The sequence below is a fragment of the Salvelinus alpinus genome, chromosome 23, assembly GCF_045679555.1.
Source record: "Salvelinus alpinus chromosome 23, SLU_Salpinus.1, whole genome shotgun sequence".
Classification (NCBI taxonomy): domain Eukaryota; kingdom Metazoa; phylum Chordata; class Actinopteri; order Salmoniformes; family Salmonidae; genus Salvelinus; species Salvelinus alpinus.
Genome location: NC_092108.1, coordinates 22,797,377 through 22,816,639, shown reverse-complemented (window position 1 = coordinate 22,816,639; position 19,263 = coordinate 22,797,377). Strand labels below are relative to the sequence as shown.

Below are 19,263 nucleotides of genomic sequence, written 5' to 3'. Positions count from 1 at the left end.
GGGTTATATTTTCTCAGGTTTTCGTCTGCAGAATACGTTTTGTTATACTCACAGACAATATTTTGACAGTTTTGGAAACTTTGGAGTGTTTTCTATCCTAATCTGTAAATTATATGCATATACTACGATCTGGGCCAGAGAAAATGTCCGTTTACCTTGGGAACGTTAAAAAAATTCTGACCCCTAGTGCCAAGAGGTTTTAAGTACTTCAGCATAACACTTTCTTCAGGTTCCTCATGGATCTATGTTCTCAGAACATTAAGAAAAGTTTCCATAAAAACCACACGAAAATATTAGTAACGTTTAAATAACTTTCTAAAAAATGTTATTTAAAAACATATACATTCCTTTCTCAGCGGCAACAAAACTCTACCTTGTTAAGTGTGCTCAGGTGTGTTGGCCATGCCCACTAATTGGCTTTTTTTACATGGAGTCTGATTGAATAGACTAACATGAACAGCTTTGTATGAATTTAAAAAATATGGTATGCTAGCTCCATCCTGGTGGCGCAGTGGACTATTTAAACAAATAGAACAAAAGATCATAGGTTTGAATCTCACTGATGCCATACCACAATAAAAAATGTGTTTGCATGATTAATGCCTAAGCAAATGAATGTCCATGTGTCTAATCTGTGCTTGGAGTTCAACACAGTTAATTAAGCTAGCAGTGTTATTAAAAGTCTTATTGAAACATGTTCTCAGAACGTTAATTCATTACTTTCAAATAACCTATATTTTCTGTTCTCAGAACGTTAATAAGACCTCCCAGGAAAACTTTCAGGGAACCATAGTCAAACGTTCTCAGAACTCCCTGCAAACTAAAAATATACCTTCACAGAACAGGCAAAATGTTCACTTCCATTCTTAGAATGTTTAATAAATGTTCAGTTTTACTGGTCAGGACAATTACAGCTCCGTTCCCAGACCCAATGGGAAACCAAAAACGTCCCACAACGTCCAAGGAACCAAATGTGCTAGCTGGATACACATTCAGCTAGTACATTTTAACAATACACCTATAGGGTTCAAGGAGTGATTTGACAGAGTAAATTATATTTTTTGTCATATGATGATGCATGATGACATCCACTTTGTTTGAATAGTGTTTGAATAGGCTTAGCTCACTGTAACGTCTTGGGTGTGTCAATGCATCCCCACGCCAACTCTGTTCTGTTCCCTCAATTAGCAGCTAAGCACTAGAACACACACCAAACATTCTGGCGTCATCGGAGGTCGAGACTCTAAAATCATTCAACCTCGACCCACAACTGTCAGCTCTGGCATTGCCTATTTGAAGTCAGAAATTAATTAGGCAAAGCAATTGTTTTTAATTTACAGTAGGCTAATATTGTATTATATTTCGTTTAAATATTGTCATATTATCTCTTCAGTTATTTCCGTTATACCTCATCTTTATCGTCATAATTGAGTTGACTTCAACATGACAGCATAATTCAAAAACAGGTGTCGCTAATTAGCTTAATTTATTGACTCAAATATCGCGCTTGATAATTTCGTGGACATGTGTGGGATCAGTTATTCGAACAGGGAGTAGGTCTACCTGAGATAACATCTGCTGAGATAAGATCTGGGGGGAAATATTTTATAACGTTTTGAGCACCTGTAGTAACGACGACACAAGCCTATATATAGCCTAAAATACATAGATTTTACAGGTGCACCAGTAACAAATATTTCCTAGCTTTTTTCACATTCTATTTGTTATTTGTATGACTTGCTCTTAGGTTTGAAATGGATGGAAATGGATCTATACTTGAATACCAAATGAATTACATACACATCAAAATACGTTTAACATGTATCTGTAGCGACTAAATGAAGTTGCCGCTGTGAAAATGTATTCTGTATTCCTGAGTTGAGAGTTGCTTATATACATAAAACACACACACATACACACACACACTGTTCAGTATTCATCCTCCCTGGTCTGGTCTCCTCAACTCCAATAAGGATTTATGTTTTGACCGTTCTAATGGCGCTCCATCACTCCACCTCGAGACAACATGCCCCCCTAAAGATAACTGCTGCTTCCAGTCACAAAACCCTCGTCTGTTCTCTCTTTTATCTCTGTCTGCTTAATGAGAACCTTCATTGAATGTATATTATCAACGCCTAGATAGGGCGAACTGCTGGACTTTGCATACAGTAGGTGAAGTGGAATATGATTTAGTATTCATTAGTATCAGTCGTCCAATTATGTAGCTAATCCACTCACGATAGGAGACACGTTTGTATTTTTTCAAGACCTACAATATCACTACATTGCGAACTCATCCAGGCCTACAGTGTGCAAAAATGTCTTCATATTCATGCCAGATATTACATAGGTATACAATACAGACGTTTTATTTACTTACTATCTGAAATCAATAATATCAGATTATTAATGCCTATTTTACAAAGCAAAGCAACTTTTGAGATTGAGATAATAAATGAGAATTTCCATAACTATTATAAATATGCGTATTATAATCAATTATCAATTATATTATTCCAAATTGTTGTATTATTTGTTTATTGTTATAGTTCACCTCAAGTTTTAGTAGGCTATTAAAATACAGTGTCATGTAATAGCCTAATGGTATTTTACTTAATGAATGCGAGGAAAAGATATTCTATAGAAAGAGAGCTCACTGTTAATTTTCTGAGAGCAGACAGATGCTATATATAAAGCACAAATCACCATCTCTAAAACTATAGCTAAAACAGCAATAATAATGCATTTAGATACATACCTTTAATATAAATTGATTTATTAAGTCAATATACTTTACAGTATTTCCTTGTTTGGTTATTTATTTTTCTTCACATCTTTTTTTTCTCTCACAAACAGCTGGCGAATGCAGATCTTACAGTAGCCTACCATAAATGAAAACTTTGTAAAGTACATGCAAAATGTGATCAACGAAACGATACCAAATACGACAAGTTTGAAATAGCTTCACCGAATGAAGCACATGCAGATAATAAACAGAACATTTATCGGCCCTAGATATAAATATTTTAGAAAATAATGTTTACAATCTCATTTCATAGTGGCTGTCTGTGTCACCCGACACATATAATATTTACAAATGTACAAACAATAAATAAAACATGATATCACATTTGACAAATTAATTAATCTGCCAAGCGATAACATGATATCCTATGTTGTCAAGTTGATCGGACATTATGTCTCTTGGGATGTAAAAAGTAATCTTGCTGACCAAAAAATTCCATCCCTTTTTGTGCTTCATGCATTTAACAACCCAGAACTTTCTTTTGTCAGAATTAATGTCCGTTTCTTTTTTTAAAGTTTAGGCCAGGATAGTTCATCATGGCCTTGTTTGCTCTATCTGTTGGTGTTGACTCCTCACGGCAAACCTGTTGACGTGCACTGGAATGGGGACCACAATTTTGGGGTTTCTCACAGGCTCTCCCGACCTGTTATTGACGTTTCCCGCTTTGATTCTTTTCCATTTGGCCCTACGATTCTGGAACCAAATTTTGACCTGCACCTCGCTCAATTTAAGTGCGTGTGCTATTTGAGAGCGTTCGGTGAGCGAAAGGTACTTTTTACAATGAAATTCCTTCTCAAGTTCAAGTAGCTGCTCGCTTGTAAAAGCTGTCCGTCTCCTTCTGCTCTTTCCTGCTGAGCTTCCTGGTGGTAACGCTTCCTGTGGCCCGGGTTTTAGTTTACTCTTTTGGGATAAAGAACCACAGTTGTTCCCATCGGAGAAGCTTTCGTTCTCGCTGTCGACGGCAGAGCTGTCATCTCGGTCACTGCAAACTGCGTCTGCTGATTTCAGGTCAAACTTCTCATCGTCAGAGCTGTACAATTTAGTCTCACCTAAAAAGTGACAATGAAGAAAGACAACATATATTACAACCAATTATGTTCAGCCTACACGTTTACCTCACAAATGCAAATTAGGCTTTTATCTCTTTAGAAATTCAGAGACATTGTCTTGGCCACATAGGCCTCTAAAATGAAAATGGAATAGGCATATTGGAGAGTTCGTATTCTGCGGTATTTTCGTAAAAAGAAATGAGTAGGCCTATAGTGCCATTTATAACACCTCTATTAACGTAACATTGGCCAATGTCACGTTAAGTCAAAAAATGTGTAAAATTATGCCTAATGTAACAAATAGATTGAAGACAGTGTTTCAAAAAATTGAGTTAGGCTACAAAATTCGACTTATTGCACATTTGAATGTGTGGTTTGTCATGAAACAATGTATTTGTGGAATAGTATGTTATGATGACAATTTCAGCCTTCTAAAAAGTGTGGATGGTGCCTTAAATTTCAGCATCATATTTGCCTTGGATAAACTGCGTGTAACTTTATGCTCAGCACTCAGAGTGTATTTTTCTGTTGCTAAATGTCTATGCAGTCCAGTCCAAACTCTAATTTGGATGACGTTTGCGCGTTTTACGTATTTAGGTCTCAACGTGCCAATCTAACGGAAACGTATGGACACTGTGACTGGGGCTTACCTGGCATAGTTTGAAAACTTTCCGAGAAGTTGAGTAAGTCCGACCCCTTGTCTCTTCCATGCAGATCATCTGAGTGGGGGCTCTCTTGTCTCCGAGGTCCGGGGTCGGCGCTTAACCGAGGTCCGGGGAGCTCTTGCGGAGGATAGAAACTATCCGGCGGATCCGAGAAACTCGGCAGTGTTGTCGTGAGAGCCACCATGGACGGCATCCCCTGTCCCAAACTCGCACAGAATGTGTTGGTAAGACGTCCAGCGAAAGATGCCAACGGCGCCAAAGGAGGTATGCCAGACGGCAAATGTGAATGAGATAAAGATTGAGGAATCATCAAGGGTCTGTACGGCATAAACATCGGGTAGCCAGTGTAGAGCAGGTGTCCCGGCCGAGGCTGCGGAGTTCCTATCAAGGAGTCGATCGAAAACGCCGTCCCTTGGCCGCCCGGTCTCTGCATTGTGAAGAAAATTGTGGCTTATTTTTTCGAAGACTCAGGCGCCCCTTCCTTCCCTCAACAAATCGCCAAACCTTAGATTCAAAGGTCGAGTGAAGTTATTATGTCCCTTCGCTGTGATGTTATCCCGTTGACTAACCAGCTCCTCGAAACCTCCTCAAGCTTACTGAAACCTGACGCTTTCTTGTTTTGTGCCCACTCCCTGTCCCTCTATTTGTCACACACTGAGACATAAACACACGCTCTCCCCCTCTACCTCTACCTCCCTCCACTTCTTTCTCACTTCAATTCAATAGGCTCTCTCCCACACGCACAGGCACACACGCACGCACACTGAGAGAGAGAGAGCGAGAGCCCTAGCTTATCATCTGCAATACAAGAGGAATGAAAGGGGGTGTACCCTGGGGACTCATCCATCTTCCTCAAATTACGCTTCATTTCCTTTTTCAGTGTCGGACTTTTTGGCCGCCTCGAGAGGCGGTAGTTTCCCAGTGGATACCGAATAGACGTGTCCCCCCAGCCCTCCACCCCATTTGCCCGGTCCACATTGACTGGAAGCGATGTGAGAGACTGCTTCAGCCCTTACCCTTCTATAATCGTTGACCACACCAACCCAATCAGCTATTATTAATTTTGATTGATGATAAGCAATTACTTTGGATTCAAGGGATGACATAAAACAACGGTGCTTTTGTTGAAATGTTGGGATGTATGGCATCGGGACGGATGGCATCGGAGTGGGCCGGAGGAGAGGCAGATGTTTTTCCTCTCTTGAAAGAGTAAAGCTTTTCTATTCTCTCTGGCCAAAACAATGCGTTTGGCCTTAGAAAAGTGCGGTAATAATTATTCCCTAGAGTGAGTTATCCTGTACAACATTTGATTCTGATAAAAGACATGTGAGGTCAACGGCAATTTTAAAACGAGTCTGCGCAGTTTTGAAAAGTGCCATTTTGGAGACTAAACTTTATTCGATTCAAAATACAATAGGGTACCAACGTGCTTGTATCTGTAGGGCTACCATTAAGTTAGTTGTATATGTAGACAATAATTTTTCAGCTTTAAGATAGGCCTGACATTAAACTAACACTCGCACTTGACTCCCCCTTACTAGCTCTGACTTTGCTGATAGTTACTTTATTGAGGGAAAATGTACTTACTATGACTGTGATATGTGGTTGTCTCACCTAGCTATCTTAAGATGAATTCACTAACTTTAAGTCGCTCTGGATAAGAGCGTCTGCTAAATGACTAAAATGTAAAATGTAATGAGCATGCATACCTAAACTAATTGCCAATTAAATGTTGAATAGTTAAAATTACGCATCGACGCTTTCAGGGTTTTGGCCACTCATTTTCTATATGCTTATAAGTTTATATTAAAATCAAAATGTGCAATATTGAAAAATCACGTTTCTCTTTTCTTATAAGTGTTGATTTAATCGGATATCATTTTACCGTTTATATGCCAATTCTTGATGATGATTAGCCTCTATTGAGTCCTTGGGGCGCGCGGGCACTCCAACTGGCCGTCTGATTGCATGAAGACATAAACATATCACCAACCGAGTCTGATTAGCAATGGAGTGCCAAGGGATGCTAATTATTCTTATAATTGCAAATGACTCCATTCAGCACCACCTTGCTTTGAACTATTGAAACCAGATAGCTTTCCTCTCCCGCGCGCTCCTCTTCGTTTTTTTAAAGAGTGGAGTGGACTCAGTTCTGATTATATAGTCTGCAACCAGAACCTCCTCATACCTTCTCAACTTTTCTCTCAGATGTGTGTGTGATACATTCTGCATTTATATCTAGGATTGGATTTATTCTTGTTTTCTTTCATGAGTCAGGAATCTATAGTTTATTTGATCAGTTACATTACAATTATGTCACCTAATAATCAGAAATGATTATTATTATTAGTTTATACTGGTATATGTCACTAACAACGGGATGATTGACTTTCCTTGGAGCCTTAATATAACCTACATTATTGTCATTTGTATTCAAGTTGTAACATATTGCTAATATATCTTTTATTTTACAATCGTATTATTTTTCATTGCAGGTTTAGTTTCTTTGATATGTCTTTAGCTCCTCGTGCGCTAGGCACATAGCGTAGCCTAGTTCAAGAGCCTCACTGTGACAGGTTCATTACCCAAGTCAGCATATTGTCTCCGTGTCACCACCCTCTGTCACACAGGTTCACCATTCTCCCCAAGCTGGGTGGTTGGTATTCAAAAGCATGCTACTTCTTTCCGATCCCATACAATCATACATCTGGACATCTCCACATAATTATCAACTGGAAACGCTCAACTCACCTAAGTAGTTTTACAACGACATTTCTGTTAAATTACAAATATTGTAGAACTACTAGGCTATTTTGCATTATGTTTGGTCAATGTTTAAAATATATATATTTTCGTTTGTTATCCATTCAATTGTTGTCGATCCCACTATTTGCTAGATTGAAAAGCATCGATAAACCTTCTTGGCAACGTACACATAAAAGCTCACTGCTTATTCAATAGTCTATTCATGATTTCCGTCCATCACTGGCGTGTTGTATTTGTCTGACACTCTTTGTAATATAAGATAACCACCGAGCCTTTGCATGACAGTCTCTCATATTTATTCTCATGAAGCCTTTAGAAATAAATTTTTCAGTTAATGTTGAATTATTTCCAAAATGACAGCCTGCATTCACTTCCGTAAAGCCAGTGATATCACATAACGTTCTAAGCTGGGGTGGCAGGTGGCCTAGCAGTTAAGAGCGTGGGGCCAGTAACCGAAAAGTCGCTCGTTCGAATCCCAGAGCCGACTTGAGCTAGGCACTTGAACCATAATTGCTCCTGTAAATCGCTTTGGATACAAGTGGCAGAGCTTAAATGTAATCATTTAGCTTAATGAGAAATATTCTGACAAGAGTTATAGAGCACACTTTTTTGTTCATTTAGGATTTATTTTCTTCTAAAAAGTAGTAATTATTTCTCTACCAAATACTTACTAGGCTATAGCTACATCCATAATTGGTTCCTTTTTGTGATAAAGCAGTGCGCACATTTTTTTTCATATACTGACTGAGCTCACTATCTTACCATATATGACAAGGTGCTAGGCCAAATAAGTAATCTATTTCTCCCTGAAGTCACGACTACTTTGGGGGAAAATGCTCAATATGTAAATCTATTTCCTTTACACCTTTATTTTACACTACATTACGCACGTACACTTCAGTTCCACGATAGCACTATAAATACAAAAGTATTTCGTTGAAAAATATCCTAGAAAAAAAACACAAAGCCAGCCCTCTAATACAGTACATCTCATTAATTTGTCATTTAAAGACCACAACACCCCCTTGTGGTGACGCGGAGTAACACGGTTCTGCTTGTAAAGCAAATTAAATGTTTACTTATGAACCAAAATAGCAATACAATGAATACAATGAATTGTAAATACATACATTTTGACATAGATTGTTTTGCCATATATTGTACAGTACATAATGGTATCCATTTACTCACACTCTGCAATCTCAAGGATTCTGAACCCAGGAGTGGTACTCAACTTAGTATCACAATCAGTAGGTCTGTGACGATGACCCTCCTGTGTCACTCTGCAAAACAAATATTGTCACAGACAGACTGAATCCCTTGTGTTTCCTAGTGTTTGTGCTGTAGCCTACAGTACATACAGAGCTCTATAGTGCTGTGAGCTCTCATCATATCATACCATGTATACCATACATCCAGTGTTTAGGGCTTATATACATCCTGGCTCTATCTCTGACTCAGTGAACGTAGTATTTGAACTACAGCAGCAGGTTGTTCTTGATGAAGGTGGGCAGGTCTAGGTGTGGCACCATCTTGTGCACGTGTCCATCTAGGTAGTTCTGTAGTGTCCAGCAAGCCAGGTGCTGTAGGGAATAAGGGGTCTGCTGCAGGGAGAACAGGGACTTATAGAACCCATTGTGTTCCTGGAGAGAGATACACACAGAACAGTCAGTTAGACAGAGTCATACTCTATGAGAACAGAATAGAACAGAATGGAATAGAATGGAATCACTATGATCCTAGGAACTGACCTTAAACATATCTGGTGAAACATCCTCCACCCTGTCATCTGTAATCTTGAGGCGATCATATGCATTCAGAAAAACCTTGATTGTGCACGAGGAGACGGCAGTACTTCAGAACCTGAAAGATACATCATTGCATAATGAATAACACATTACTTAAAACTAAAAACCACATGTTTATAGATACCTGGTCGTGTTGAGGAATTAAACTATAGCCTACAATTTTTCTAGCATTACTTATTTTTTAAAACCTTATCAGTCCAAATACAAAGTAAATATTCCCACATTTTATAACTGTAAAGGGCACAACGTAAATAACACATGCTACCTGCATACATTTTCCTAAATTTGATCCAACTCTTTTTCTGATCTCCTAAGAAACAAGTCATAAGATGTCCTCACTTCATGTTGGAGTTAGGAGGTTGTGACTTGTGACTCATCGATAGAATATAAGAAATAAACTAAAGTAATTAAACACTTGGTGAGATGAACAGATTGGTCTACCCTCTGGAGGTTTAACTGGAAATTATGCAATTAGTGCTAATTAATCTCCTATTAACGCTCCCTAATTAGGAGTCAGGCATTTTGTTCCGGAGCATGTGGTGGGTTCAGTGAATAGTAGCAGATCTGGGTTCAATTACTATTTGAAATGTTTCAAATACTTTGAGTGTTTGCTTTAGCCTGACTGAGGTGCCAGGTGCGCTGGGTTAGCACAAACCATTACAATTATTTCTTTCAAATAACATTTGAACCTAGGTTTGATTCCGTGAATAGTAGTAGTTTCCGTTTCCCACAGTGAGAACATAATTCATGTTGAGGAGAGAAATAAATAATTAATAGAACCGTTTTAGTGTTCATACTACACCATCTGTTTATTCTCATCTGTACATTCTGTTATAGTTATACCATTGGGTACATCAAGAACAATGACAGGCTGATGATTTGATTTAATGACACTTTTGTGAAACATGAACCAATCTGTTTAACGTCAGCTGATTTCTACATAAATGTCTCCACTATTATGAACACTTGAATGACTGATTGAACGCACAGTAAGATTAAACAATGTTCAAGATGTATTTGCATGTTCTTTACACATTTTTTACTCCTCGTCCTACCATCAAACACTATTCCATCTCTAGCGCCTGTGCTCTTAACTAGATAATATTCATTGAATTAATCAGAGATGATGGTGAGGAGTTGCTTTTCCCGCTTATAGCACGAGCCGCTTCTGGCTCTTACCTTGGGCAGTGATCCACGCCAAACCCTGATGGAGCTGTGGTTCAGCAGACAGCAGACCAACCTCTCTGGCTTGTGCTCCGTCTTGTAGGCCACCACCTTCAGAGGACCACAATGGAAATAAGTTGAAAAACATTTGTGTTATATCTTCGATTACAGTTTGTTAAATACAATCTATCCACATGTGTGGCTGAATTGTGTTTTTATACAGTACCAGTAAATAATTCGGCACACCTACTCATTCAAGGGCTTTTTACATTTGTTTTGTATTTTCTACACTGTAGAATAACAGTGAAGACATTAAAACTATGAAATAACACATATGGAATCATGTATCAACCAAAAAAGTGTTAAACAAATCAAAATAGATTTTTAGATTTTAGATTCTTCAAAGTAGCCACCCTTTGCCTTGATAACAGCTTTACACACTCTTGGCATTCTCTCAACCAGCTTCATGAGGAATGCTTCTCCAACAGTCTTGAAGGAGTTCACACATAAAGTTGAAGTCGGAAGTTTACATACACCTTAGCCAAATACATTTAAACTCAGTTTTTCACAATTCCTGACATTTAATCCTAGTAAAAATTCCCTGTCTTAGGTCAGTTAGGATCACCACTTTATTTTAAGAATGTGAAATGTCAGAATAATAGTAGAGAGAATGATTTATTTCAGATTTGATCACATTCCCAGTTGGTCAGAAGTTCACAAATACTCAATTAGTATTTGGTAGCGTTGCCTTTAAATTGTTTAACTTGGGTCAAACGTTTTGGGTAGCCTTCCACAAGCTTCCCACAATAAGTTGCGTGAATTTTGGCCCATTCCTCCTGACAGAGCTGGTGTAACTGAGTCGGATTTGTAGGCCTCCTTGCTCGCACACGCTTTTTCAGTTCTGCCCACAAATCTTCTATGGGATTGAGGTCAGGGCTTTGTGATGACCACTCCAATACCTTGACTTTGTTGTCCTTAAGACATTTTGCCACAACTTTGGAAGTATGCTTGGGGTCATTGTCCATTTGGAAGACCCATTTGCGACCAAGCTTTAACTTCCTGACTGATGTCTTGAGACGTTGTTTCAATATATCCACTTAATTATTCTTCCTCATGATGCCATCTATTTTGTGACGTGCATCAGTCCCTCCTGCAGCAAAGCACCCCCACAACATGATGTTGCCACCCCCGTGTTTAACGGTTGGGATGGTGTTCTTCAGCTTGCAAGCATCCCCCTTTTTCCTCCAAACATAACAATGGTTATTATGGCCAAACAGTTGTATTTTTGTTTCATTAGACCAGAGAACATTTCTTCAAAAAGTACTATCTTTGTCCCCATGTGCAGTTTCAAACCGTAGTCTGGCTTTGTTATGGCGGTTTTGGAGCAGTGGCTTCTTCCTTGCTGAGCGGCCTTTCAGGTTATGTCGATATAGGTTTTACTGTGGATATAGATACTTTTCTACTTATTTCCTCCAGCATCTTCACAAGGTCCTTTGCTGTTGTTCTGGGATTGATTTGCACTTTTCACACCAAAGTACGTCCATCTCTAGCAGACAGAACGCGTCTCCTTCCTGAGCAGTATGACGGCTGCGTGGTCCCATGGTGTTTATACAGATGAACGTGGTACCTTCAGGCGTTTGGAAATTGCTCCCAAGGATGAACCTGACTTGTTTGAGGTCTGCAATTTTTTTCCTGCGGTCTTGGGTGATTTCTTTTGATTTTCCCATGATGTCAAGCAAAGAGGCACTGCGTTTGAAGGTAGGCCTTACATCCACAGGTACACCTCCAATTGACTCAAATTATGTCAATTAGCCTATCAGAAGCTTCTAAAGCCATGACATCATTTTATGGAATTTTCCAAGCTGTTTAAAGACACAGTCAACTTAGTGTATGTAAACATCTGACCCACTGGAATTGTGATACAGTGAATTGTTAAGTGAAATAATCTGTCTGTAACAAATTGTTGGAAAAATTACTTGTGTCATGAACAAAGTAGATTTCCTAACCGACTTGCCAAAACTATAGTTTGTGTACAAGACATTTGTGGAGTGGTTGAAAAAATAGTTTTAATGACTCCAATTTAAGTGTATGTAAACTTCTGACTTCAACTGTATGCTGAGAACTTGTTGGCTGCTTTTCCTTCACTCTGCGGTCCAACTCATCCCAAACCATCTCAATTGGGTTGAGGTCAGGTGATTGTGGAGGCCAGGTCATCTGATGCAGCACTCCATCACTCTCCTTCTTGGTCAAATAGCCCTTACACAGCCTGGAGGTGTGTTTTGGGTCACTGTCCTGTTGAAAAATAAATGATAGTCCCACTAAGCGCAAACCAGATGGGATGGCGTATCACTGCATAATGCTGTGGTAGCCATGCTGGTTAAGTGTGCCTTGAATTCTAAATACATCACAGACAGTGTCATCAGCAAAGCACCCCCACACCATCACACCTCCTTCTCCATGCTTCACGGTGGGAACCACAGATGCGGAGATCATCCGTTCACCTACTCTGCGTCTCACAAAGACAAAGCGGTTGGAACCAGAAATCTCAAATTTGGACTCATCAGACCAAAGGACAGATTTCCACCGATCTAATGTCCATTGCTCGTGTTTCTTGGCCCAAGCAAGTCTCTTTGCAGCAATTCGATCATGAAGGCCTGATTCACACATACTCTTCTGAACAGTTGATGTTGAGATGTGTCTATTCTTGAACTCTGAATAATTTATTTGGACTGCAATCTGGTGCAGTTAACTCTCATGAACTTATCCTCTGCAGCAGAGGTAACTCTGGGTCTTTTTTCCCCCTGTGGCGGTCCTCATGAGAGCCAGTTCCATCATAGAGCTTGATGGTTTTTGCAACTGCACTTGAAGAAACTTTCAAAGTTCTTGACATTTTCCAGATTGACTGACCTTCATGTCTTAAAGTAATGATGGAGAATCTCAAATATAAAATATTGTTTAATTTGTTTAACACTTTTTTGGTTACTACATGATTCCATGTGTTATTTCATAGTTTTGATGTCGTCACTATTCTACAATGTAGAAAATAGTAAAATAAAGAAAAACCCTGGAATGAGTAGGTTTGAGCGATAGCCCTGGTTGCCACGGACACAGCATTATTTTTTCTAAGCCTTTGTGACGTAGGATGTGAAATCTGAAACGATTTGAAGCTGGGATGTCCCTCCTACCACTTAATTTGCTCTCCCGACTGTCCAACTCCTGACTGAACCCTACATCACAGCCCCGGACAAAGCTCGTGCCTGCAATCGTTACATAGTAGCGCAGCAGGAGAGTGGTTTCATTCCGATACATCCAGAGATCGATTGATAGCCATTGATCTAAAATAATTCATAGATGTTAAACAAAAAACACATTAATATGAGACGAAAGGAGAGTTCCTAACGAGTTCAGGAAGCCATGTTAGAGCTCTGTGAGACATTCACAGCAATGGAGGCAAACGTTTTGATCAAGAGAGACCTTAAACTTCTTATGGCTGCAGGGGCAGTATTGAGTAGCTTGGATCAAAGGTACCCAGAGGTGCCCATAGTAAACTGCCTGCTACTCAGTCCCAGTTGCTAATATATGCATATTATTATTAGTATTGGATAGAAAACCCTCTGAAGTTTCTAAAAATGTTTGAATGGTGTCTGTGAGTATAACAGAACTCATATGGCAGGCAAAAACCTGAGAAGAAATCCAAACAGGAAGTGGGAAATCTGAGGTTGGTCGATTTTCAACTCATCGCCTATTGAATACACAGTGGGATATGGATCAGTTTGCACTTCCTACAGCTTCCACTAGATGTCAACAGTCTGTAGAACCTTGTCTGATGCCTCTACTGTGAAGTGGGGCCGAAGGAGACAGGAATGAGTCAGGTCTGCCATGAGCTGACCATGCTCTGACCATGCGCGTTCACATGAGAGGGAGCTCTGTTCCATCGCACATCTGAAGTCAATAGAATTCTCTGGTTGGAACGTTATTGAAGATTATGTTAAAAACATTCTAAAGATTGATTCAATACATCGTTTGACATGTTTCTACTGACTGTTACGGAACATTTTGACATTTCGTCTGCTTTTAGTGAACGCGCTTCCTGACTTTGGATTTGTTTACCAAACATGCTAACAAAAATAGCTATTTGGACATAAATGATGGACATTACCGAACAAAACAAACATTTCTTGTGGAAGTGGGAGTTCTGGGAGTGCATTCCGACGAAGATCAGCAAAGGTAAGTAAAGATTTATAATACTATTTATGAGTTTTGTTGACTGCACAATTTGGCGGGTAACTGTATGGCTTCCTTTTGTTGCTGAACGCTGTTCTCAGAGTAATGAATATTGTGCTTTTGCCGTAAAGCTTTTTGAAATCTGACACAGCGGTTGCATTAAGAACAAGTGTATCTTTAATTCTATGTAAAACATGTACTGTATCTTTCATCAAAGTTTATGATGAGTGTTTATGTTATTTGACGTGGCTCTCTGCAATTTCTCCGGATATTTTGGAGGCATTTCTGAACATGGCGCCAATGTAAACTGAGGTTTTTGGATATAAATATGAACTTTATCGAACAAAACATATATGTATTGTGTCATCTGATGAAGATCATCAAAGGTTAGTGATTAATTTTATCTCTATTTCTGCTTTTTGTGACTCCTGTCTTTGGCTGGAAAAATGGCTGTGTTTTTCTTTGATTTTGCGGTGACCTAATATAATCGTTTGTGGTGCTTTCGCTGTAAAGCCTATTTGAAATCAGACACTTTGGTGGGATTAACAACAAGATTACCTTTAAAATGGTATAAGATACATGTATGTTTGAGGAATTTTAATTATGAGATTTCTGTTGTTTGAATTTGAAGCCCTGCACTTTCACTGGCTGTTGTCATATCGAACCCGTTAACGGGATTGCAGCAATAAGAAGTTTAAGAAAATATGCAAATGACCTCTAACACTAAACATGCAAATATGTATTTTACAGTTATAAGTAAAGTGAAATCTTATAGTTAGTTGTTTTATAATTTGATTATGCTATATTTAGAAAGCATCAGTCATTTGAAGCCTTATTCATAGTTTTGTGAATAGGAAAAACGAAAATATTTCATATTTTTATCATATTTGTACTATGTACTTGAGCTTGTGTGCTTAAAAGTATCGACACCTCAGCAATTTATAACAAAAATGACCAGAAATGAGAGATTTCAACCTTTGTTTGAGAATGTAGCATTACTAGTTATTGTTTATGGCTCTCTCATGATAAATAATTACTTTTGGGGATTACATAGATGACATTTTGGATTAGATTTAACTGGATAAATTGTAGCCTGGGCTGTGGCGAGCACATCATTGCGTAACTCAAGTTGTAAGAAGAGTAACAATTGACTGGTTCATTTTGGGTTTTGTTTGTTGTTTCTATGTAGCAGTAATGGTGGTTTCTTTCTCCTGAGGTAAATGCTGTGCTGTTCTGAAGCCTGTTTGTTCACAGGAGGCTATTTCAGGGAGGCACAACAGTGACGTTATGTGATATTTTGTATGACCCAGCAAAGCCTGGCGCAGCAGCCAAATTACTTCTGTGTCACATGTAATCTGAGGTGCAGTTAACTCTAATGAATCTATCCTCTGCAGCAGAGGTAACTCTGGGTCTTCCTTTCCTGTGGCGGTCCTCATGAGAGCAAGTTTCATCATAGCGCTTGATGGTTTTTGCGACTGCACTTGAAGAAACCTTTTCCGGATTGACTGACCTTCATGTCATAAAGTAATGATGGACTGTCCTTTCTCTTTGCTTATTTGTGATGGACTTGGTGTTTTACCAAATAGGGCTATCTTCTGTATACCACCCCTACCTTGTCACAACACAACTGATTGTCTCAAATGCATTAACAAATTAACTTTTAACAAGGCACACCTGTTAATTGAAATAAATTCCAGTTGACTACCTTATGAAGCTGGTTGAGAGAATACCAAGAGTGTGCAAAGCTGTCATCAAGACAAAGGTGGCTACTTTGAAGAATCTCAAATATAAAATATATTTAGAATTTTTTAACACTTTTTTAGTTGCTTCATGGTTCCATGTGTGTTATTTCATAGTTTTGATGTCTTCACTATTATTCTACAATGTAGAAAATAGTAAAAATAAAGAAAAACCCTTGAATGAGTAGGTGTGTCTAAAACTTTTGACTGGTACTGTACTTTTTCCAAATTTTTCTACGTTACAGCCTTATTCTAAAATGTATCAAATAGTTTTTTCCCCCCTCATCAATTTGCAAACAATACATCACAATGACAAAGCAAAATGTAATATATTTTTTTTATTTAGCTAATTTATTACAAATAAAAAAATGAAAAAGCTTATTTACATAAGTATTCAGACCCAATGACAAAGCAAAATTACATTTGTAACAATTTTCTTTTGCTAATTTATAAAAAATTAAAAACTGAAATATATTATTTACATAAGTATTCAGACTTTGCTATAAGACTCGACATTGAGCTCAGGTGCATCCTGTTTCCATTGACCATCCTTGAGATGTTTCTACAACTTGATTGGAGTCCACCTTGGAGTCCATTAAATTGATTGGACATGATTTGGAAATGCACATACCTGTCTATATAAGGTCCCACAGTTGACAGTGCATGTTAGAGCAAAAACCAAGCCCTGAGGTCAAAAGAATTGTCCATAGAGCTCAGAGACAGTAGTGTGTCAAGGCATAGATCTGGGGAAGGTTACCAAATAATTTCTGCAGCATTGAAGGTCCACAAGATTACAGGGGCCTCCATCACTCTTAAATGGAAGAAGTTTGGAACCACCAAGACCCTTCCTAGAGCTGACCGCCCTGCCAAACTGAGCAATCGGGGGAGAAGGGCCTTGGCCAGGGAGGTGACCAAGAACCCGATGGTCACTCTGACAGAGCTCTAGAAGTCTTCTGTGGAGATGGGAGAACCTTCCAGAAGGACAACCATCTCTACAGCACTCCACCAATTAAGCCTTTATGGTAGAGTGGCCAGACAGAAGCCACTCTTTAGTAAAATGCACGACAGCCCGCTTTGAGTTTGCCAAAAGGCACCTAAAAGACTCTCAGACCATGAGAAACAAGATTATCTGGTCTGATGAAACCAAGATTGAACTCTTTGGCCTGACGTCTGGAGGAAACCTGGCACCATCCCTATGGTGAAGCATGGTGGCGACAGCATCATGCTGTGGGGATTTCTTTCAGTCCCAGTGACTGGGAGACTAGTCAGGATTGAGGGAAAGATGAACGGAGCAAAGAACAGAGAGTTCCTTGATGAAAACCTGCTCCGGAGCGCTCAGGACCTTCCAACAGGACAACGACCCTAAGCACACAGCCAAGATAATGCAGAAGTGGCTTCGGGACAAGTCTCTGAATGTCTTTGAGTGGCCCAGCCAGAGCCCGGACTTGAACCCGATCGAACATCTGTGGAGAGACCTGAAAATAGCTTTGCAGCAACGCTCCCCATCCAACCTGACAGAGCTTGAGAGGATCTGCAGAGAAGAATGGGAGAAACCCAAGAAAACTTGTAGTGTCATACTTAAAATGACTTGAGGCTGTAATCGCTGCCAAAGGTGCTTCAACAAAGTACTGAGTAAAGGGTTGAATATTTATGTAAATGTGATATCAGTTTTTTTTATTTTTTATTAATTAGCAAAAATGTCTAAAAATCAGTTTTTACTTTGTCATTATGGGTTATTGTGTGTAGATTGATGAGGGAAAAAAACTATTGAATCAATTTTAGAATAAGGCTGTAACCTAACAAAATGTGGAAAAAGGGGTCTGAATACTTTGCGAAGGCACTGTATACAGTGGCGACCTGTCATTCAGGGCAAGTGTTTTGAGGCTCACCTGTTTTTTTTTGCCTGTTTTGCATGTTATTTTGGCATTAATACATGTGACATATAAGTTTGCAAACAATGTAAAAAAAAATATATAAATCAATAATTGAGTTTATAAAGCTGCATTACAAACGTGGTCTCTTTTTTCTTTCTTGAGTAAGGCAGCTCCAAAATGCATATGTTTTAGCCTAGCTCAGTGCTTTCTGTGGTGGGGCAGCCAGCGGAAAATACGGAGCGTAGGGGTTGGTGATGTTCTCTAGTTGCGCCGTGATTGGCTCAGTGTTCTGACACTCATGGGGACACTACGTCACTGCAAAATCTAAGGGTAGAGCATGAGAATTCAAGCCCTTGGCTGCTGCCATAGAGTTACATTAGAAGTGCCTATCCAAGAAGGCTCAAGGTCATTGGCCACAGATAAAATGACGTCAAATCACGCTATATCTACAGTAGCTTTAATTGGACTGATCATGTCAACATCATACTTTCAAAATCTTAGCTAGCAAGCTAGCAGTCATCATCATGAATCAAGTCAACAATCTGCTGACAAATCCTTTTCAATCCTTGTCAAATGAAGATAAATAATGCTCGGCAATTGGACAAACATTACACAACAAGTTGGAAATCACAAATTCAACAATGAGTGGTTTGGAAGGAATCAGTGGCTAACTGCAAGCATCGCAAAGCAATCACTAGCCTGCTATTCAGTGAAGTGGGTGTTTGGTCCCAAGTCTGGGTTTCAAGGTCTCTTTTCCAACCATAAAAGGGTAAACATTCAACACTGGCCATGCTGTCAATCCAGCATGACTTCTGCCACGCTCAAAACAACTGGAAACTCAGAATTGGGAAATCTCAGACTGGGAAACTAGCTCCGACTGGGAAAATACGTTTTGAACGGTCATCCAACTCAGAATTGCAAGTCAGGAACTCGGGCCTCTTTCTAGAGCTCCGACCTGAAGATCACTGACGTCATCATGATTCAACCTTGTTGTTGTCTGAGTTCCCTGTTGTCTTGAAAGCACCATAAATCCAGAGAATGCCAGACTTTGATGACAAAGTTTGATGACAAAATTTGTACACGAAGGACCGCCACGCCACCTTCCTGTTCAAGTCAGCACAGCACAACAAGGTGAGTCCAAAAATGTATTGTATGCTGCTGCATAAAT

General features: G+C 39.2%; 1 protein-coding gene and 1 long non-coding RNA gene across 2 annotated transcripts; both read right to left on the bottom strand.

Moving 5' to 3' along the window:
- Positions 1–2,755: 2,755 nt before the first annotated feature.
- On the bottom strand, positions 2,756–5,296 carry LOC139550593 (homeobox protein GBX-1-like). Its single transcript, XM_071361564.1, has 2 exons — positions 4,506–5,296; positions 2,756–3,855 (listed from the first exon to the last, which is right to left on the bottom strand). Exons 1-2 carry the CDS (start codon positions 4,951–4,953, stop codon positions 3,341–3,343), a joined length of 963 nt encoding a protein of 320 aa, XP_071217665.1. The 5' UTR covers positions 4,954–5,296; the 3' UTR covers positions 2,756–3,340.
- A 3,050-nt stretch (positions 5,297–8,346) lies between these two features.
- On the bottom strand, positions 8,347–13,572 carry LOC139550592 (uncharacterized). Its single transcript, XR_011670083.1, has 4 exons — positions 13,444–13,572; positions 10,274–10,369; positions 9,038–9,149; positions 8,347–8,929 (listed from the first exon to the last, which is right to left on the bottom strand). It is a non-coding gene; the product is annotated as an uncharacterized lncRNA (long non-coding RNA).
- Positions 13,573–19,263: the final 5,691 nt, after the last annotated feature.

Bases quoted from the DNA above. Each gene is read 5' to 3' on its own strand.
- LOC139550593 (XM_071361564.1), bottom strand. From the start codon at position 4,953: ATGCAGAGACCGGGCGGCCAAGGGACGGCGTTTTCGATCGACTCCTTG. The intron at 3,856-4,505 runs GTAAGCCCCAGT...GTCACTTTTTAG, and splicing joins AAGTTTTCAAACTATGCCAG to GTGAGACTAAATTGTACAGC.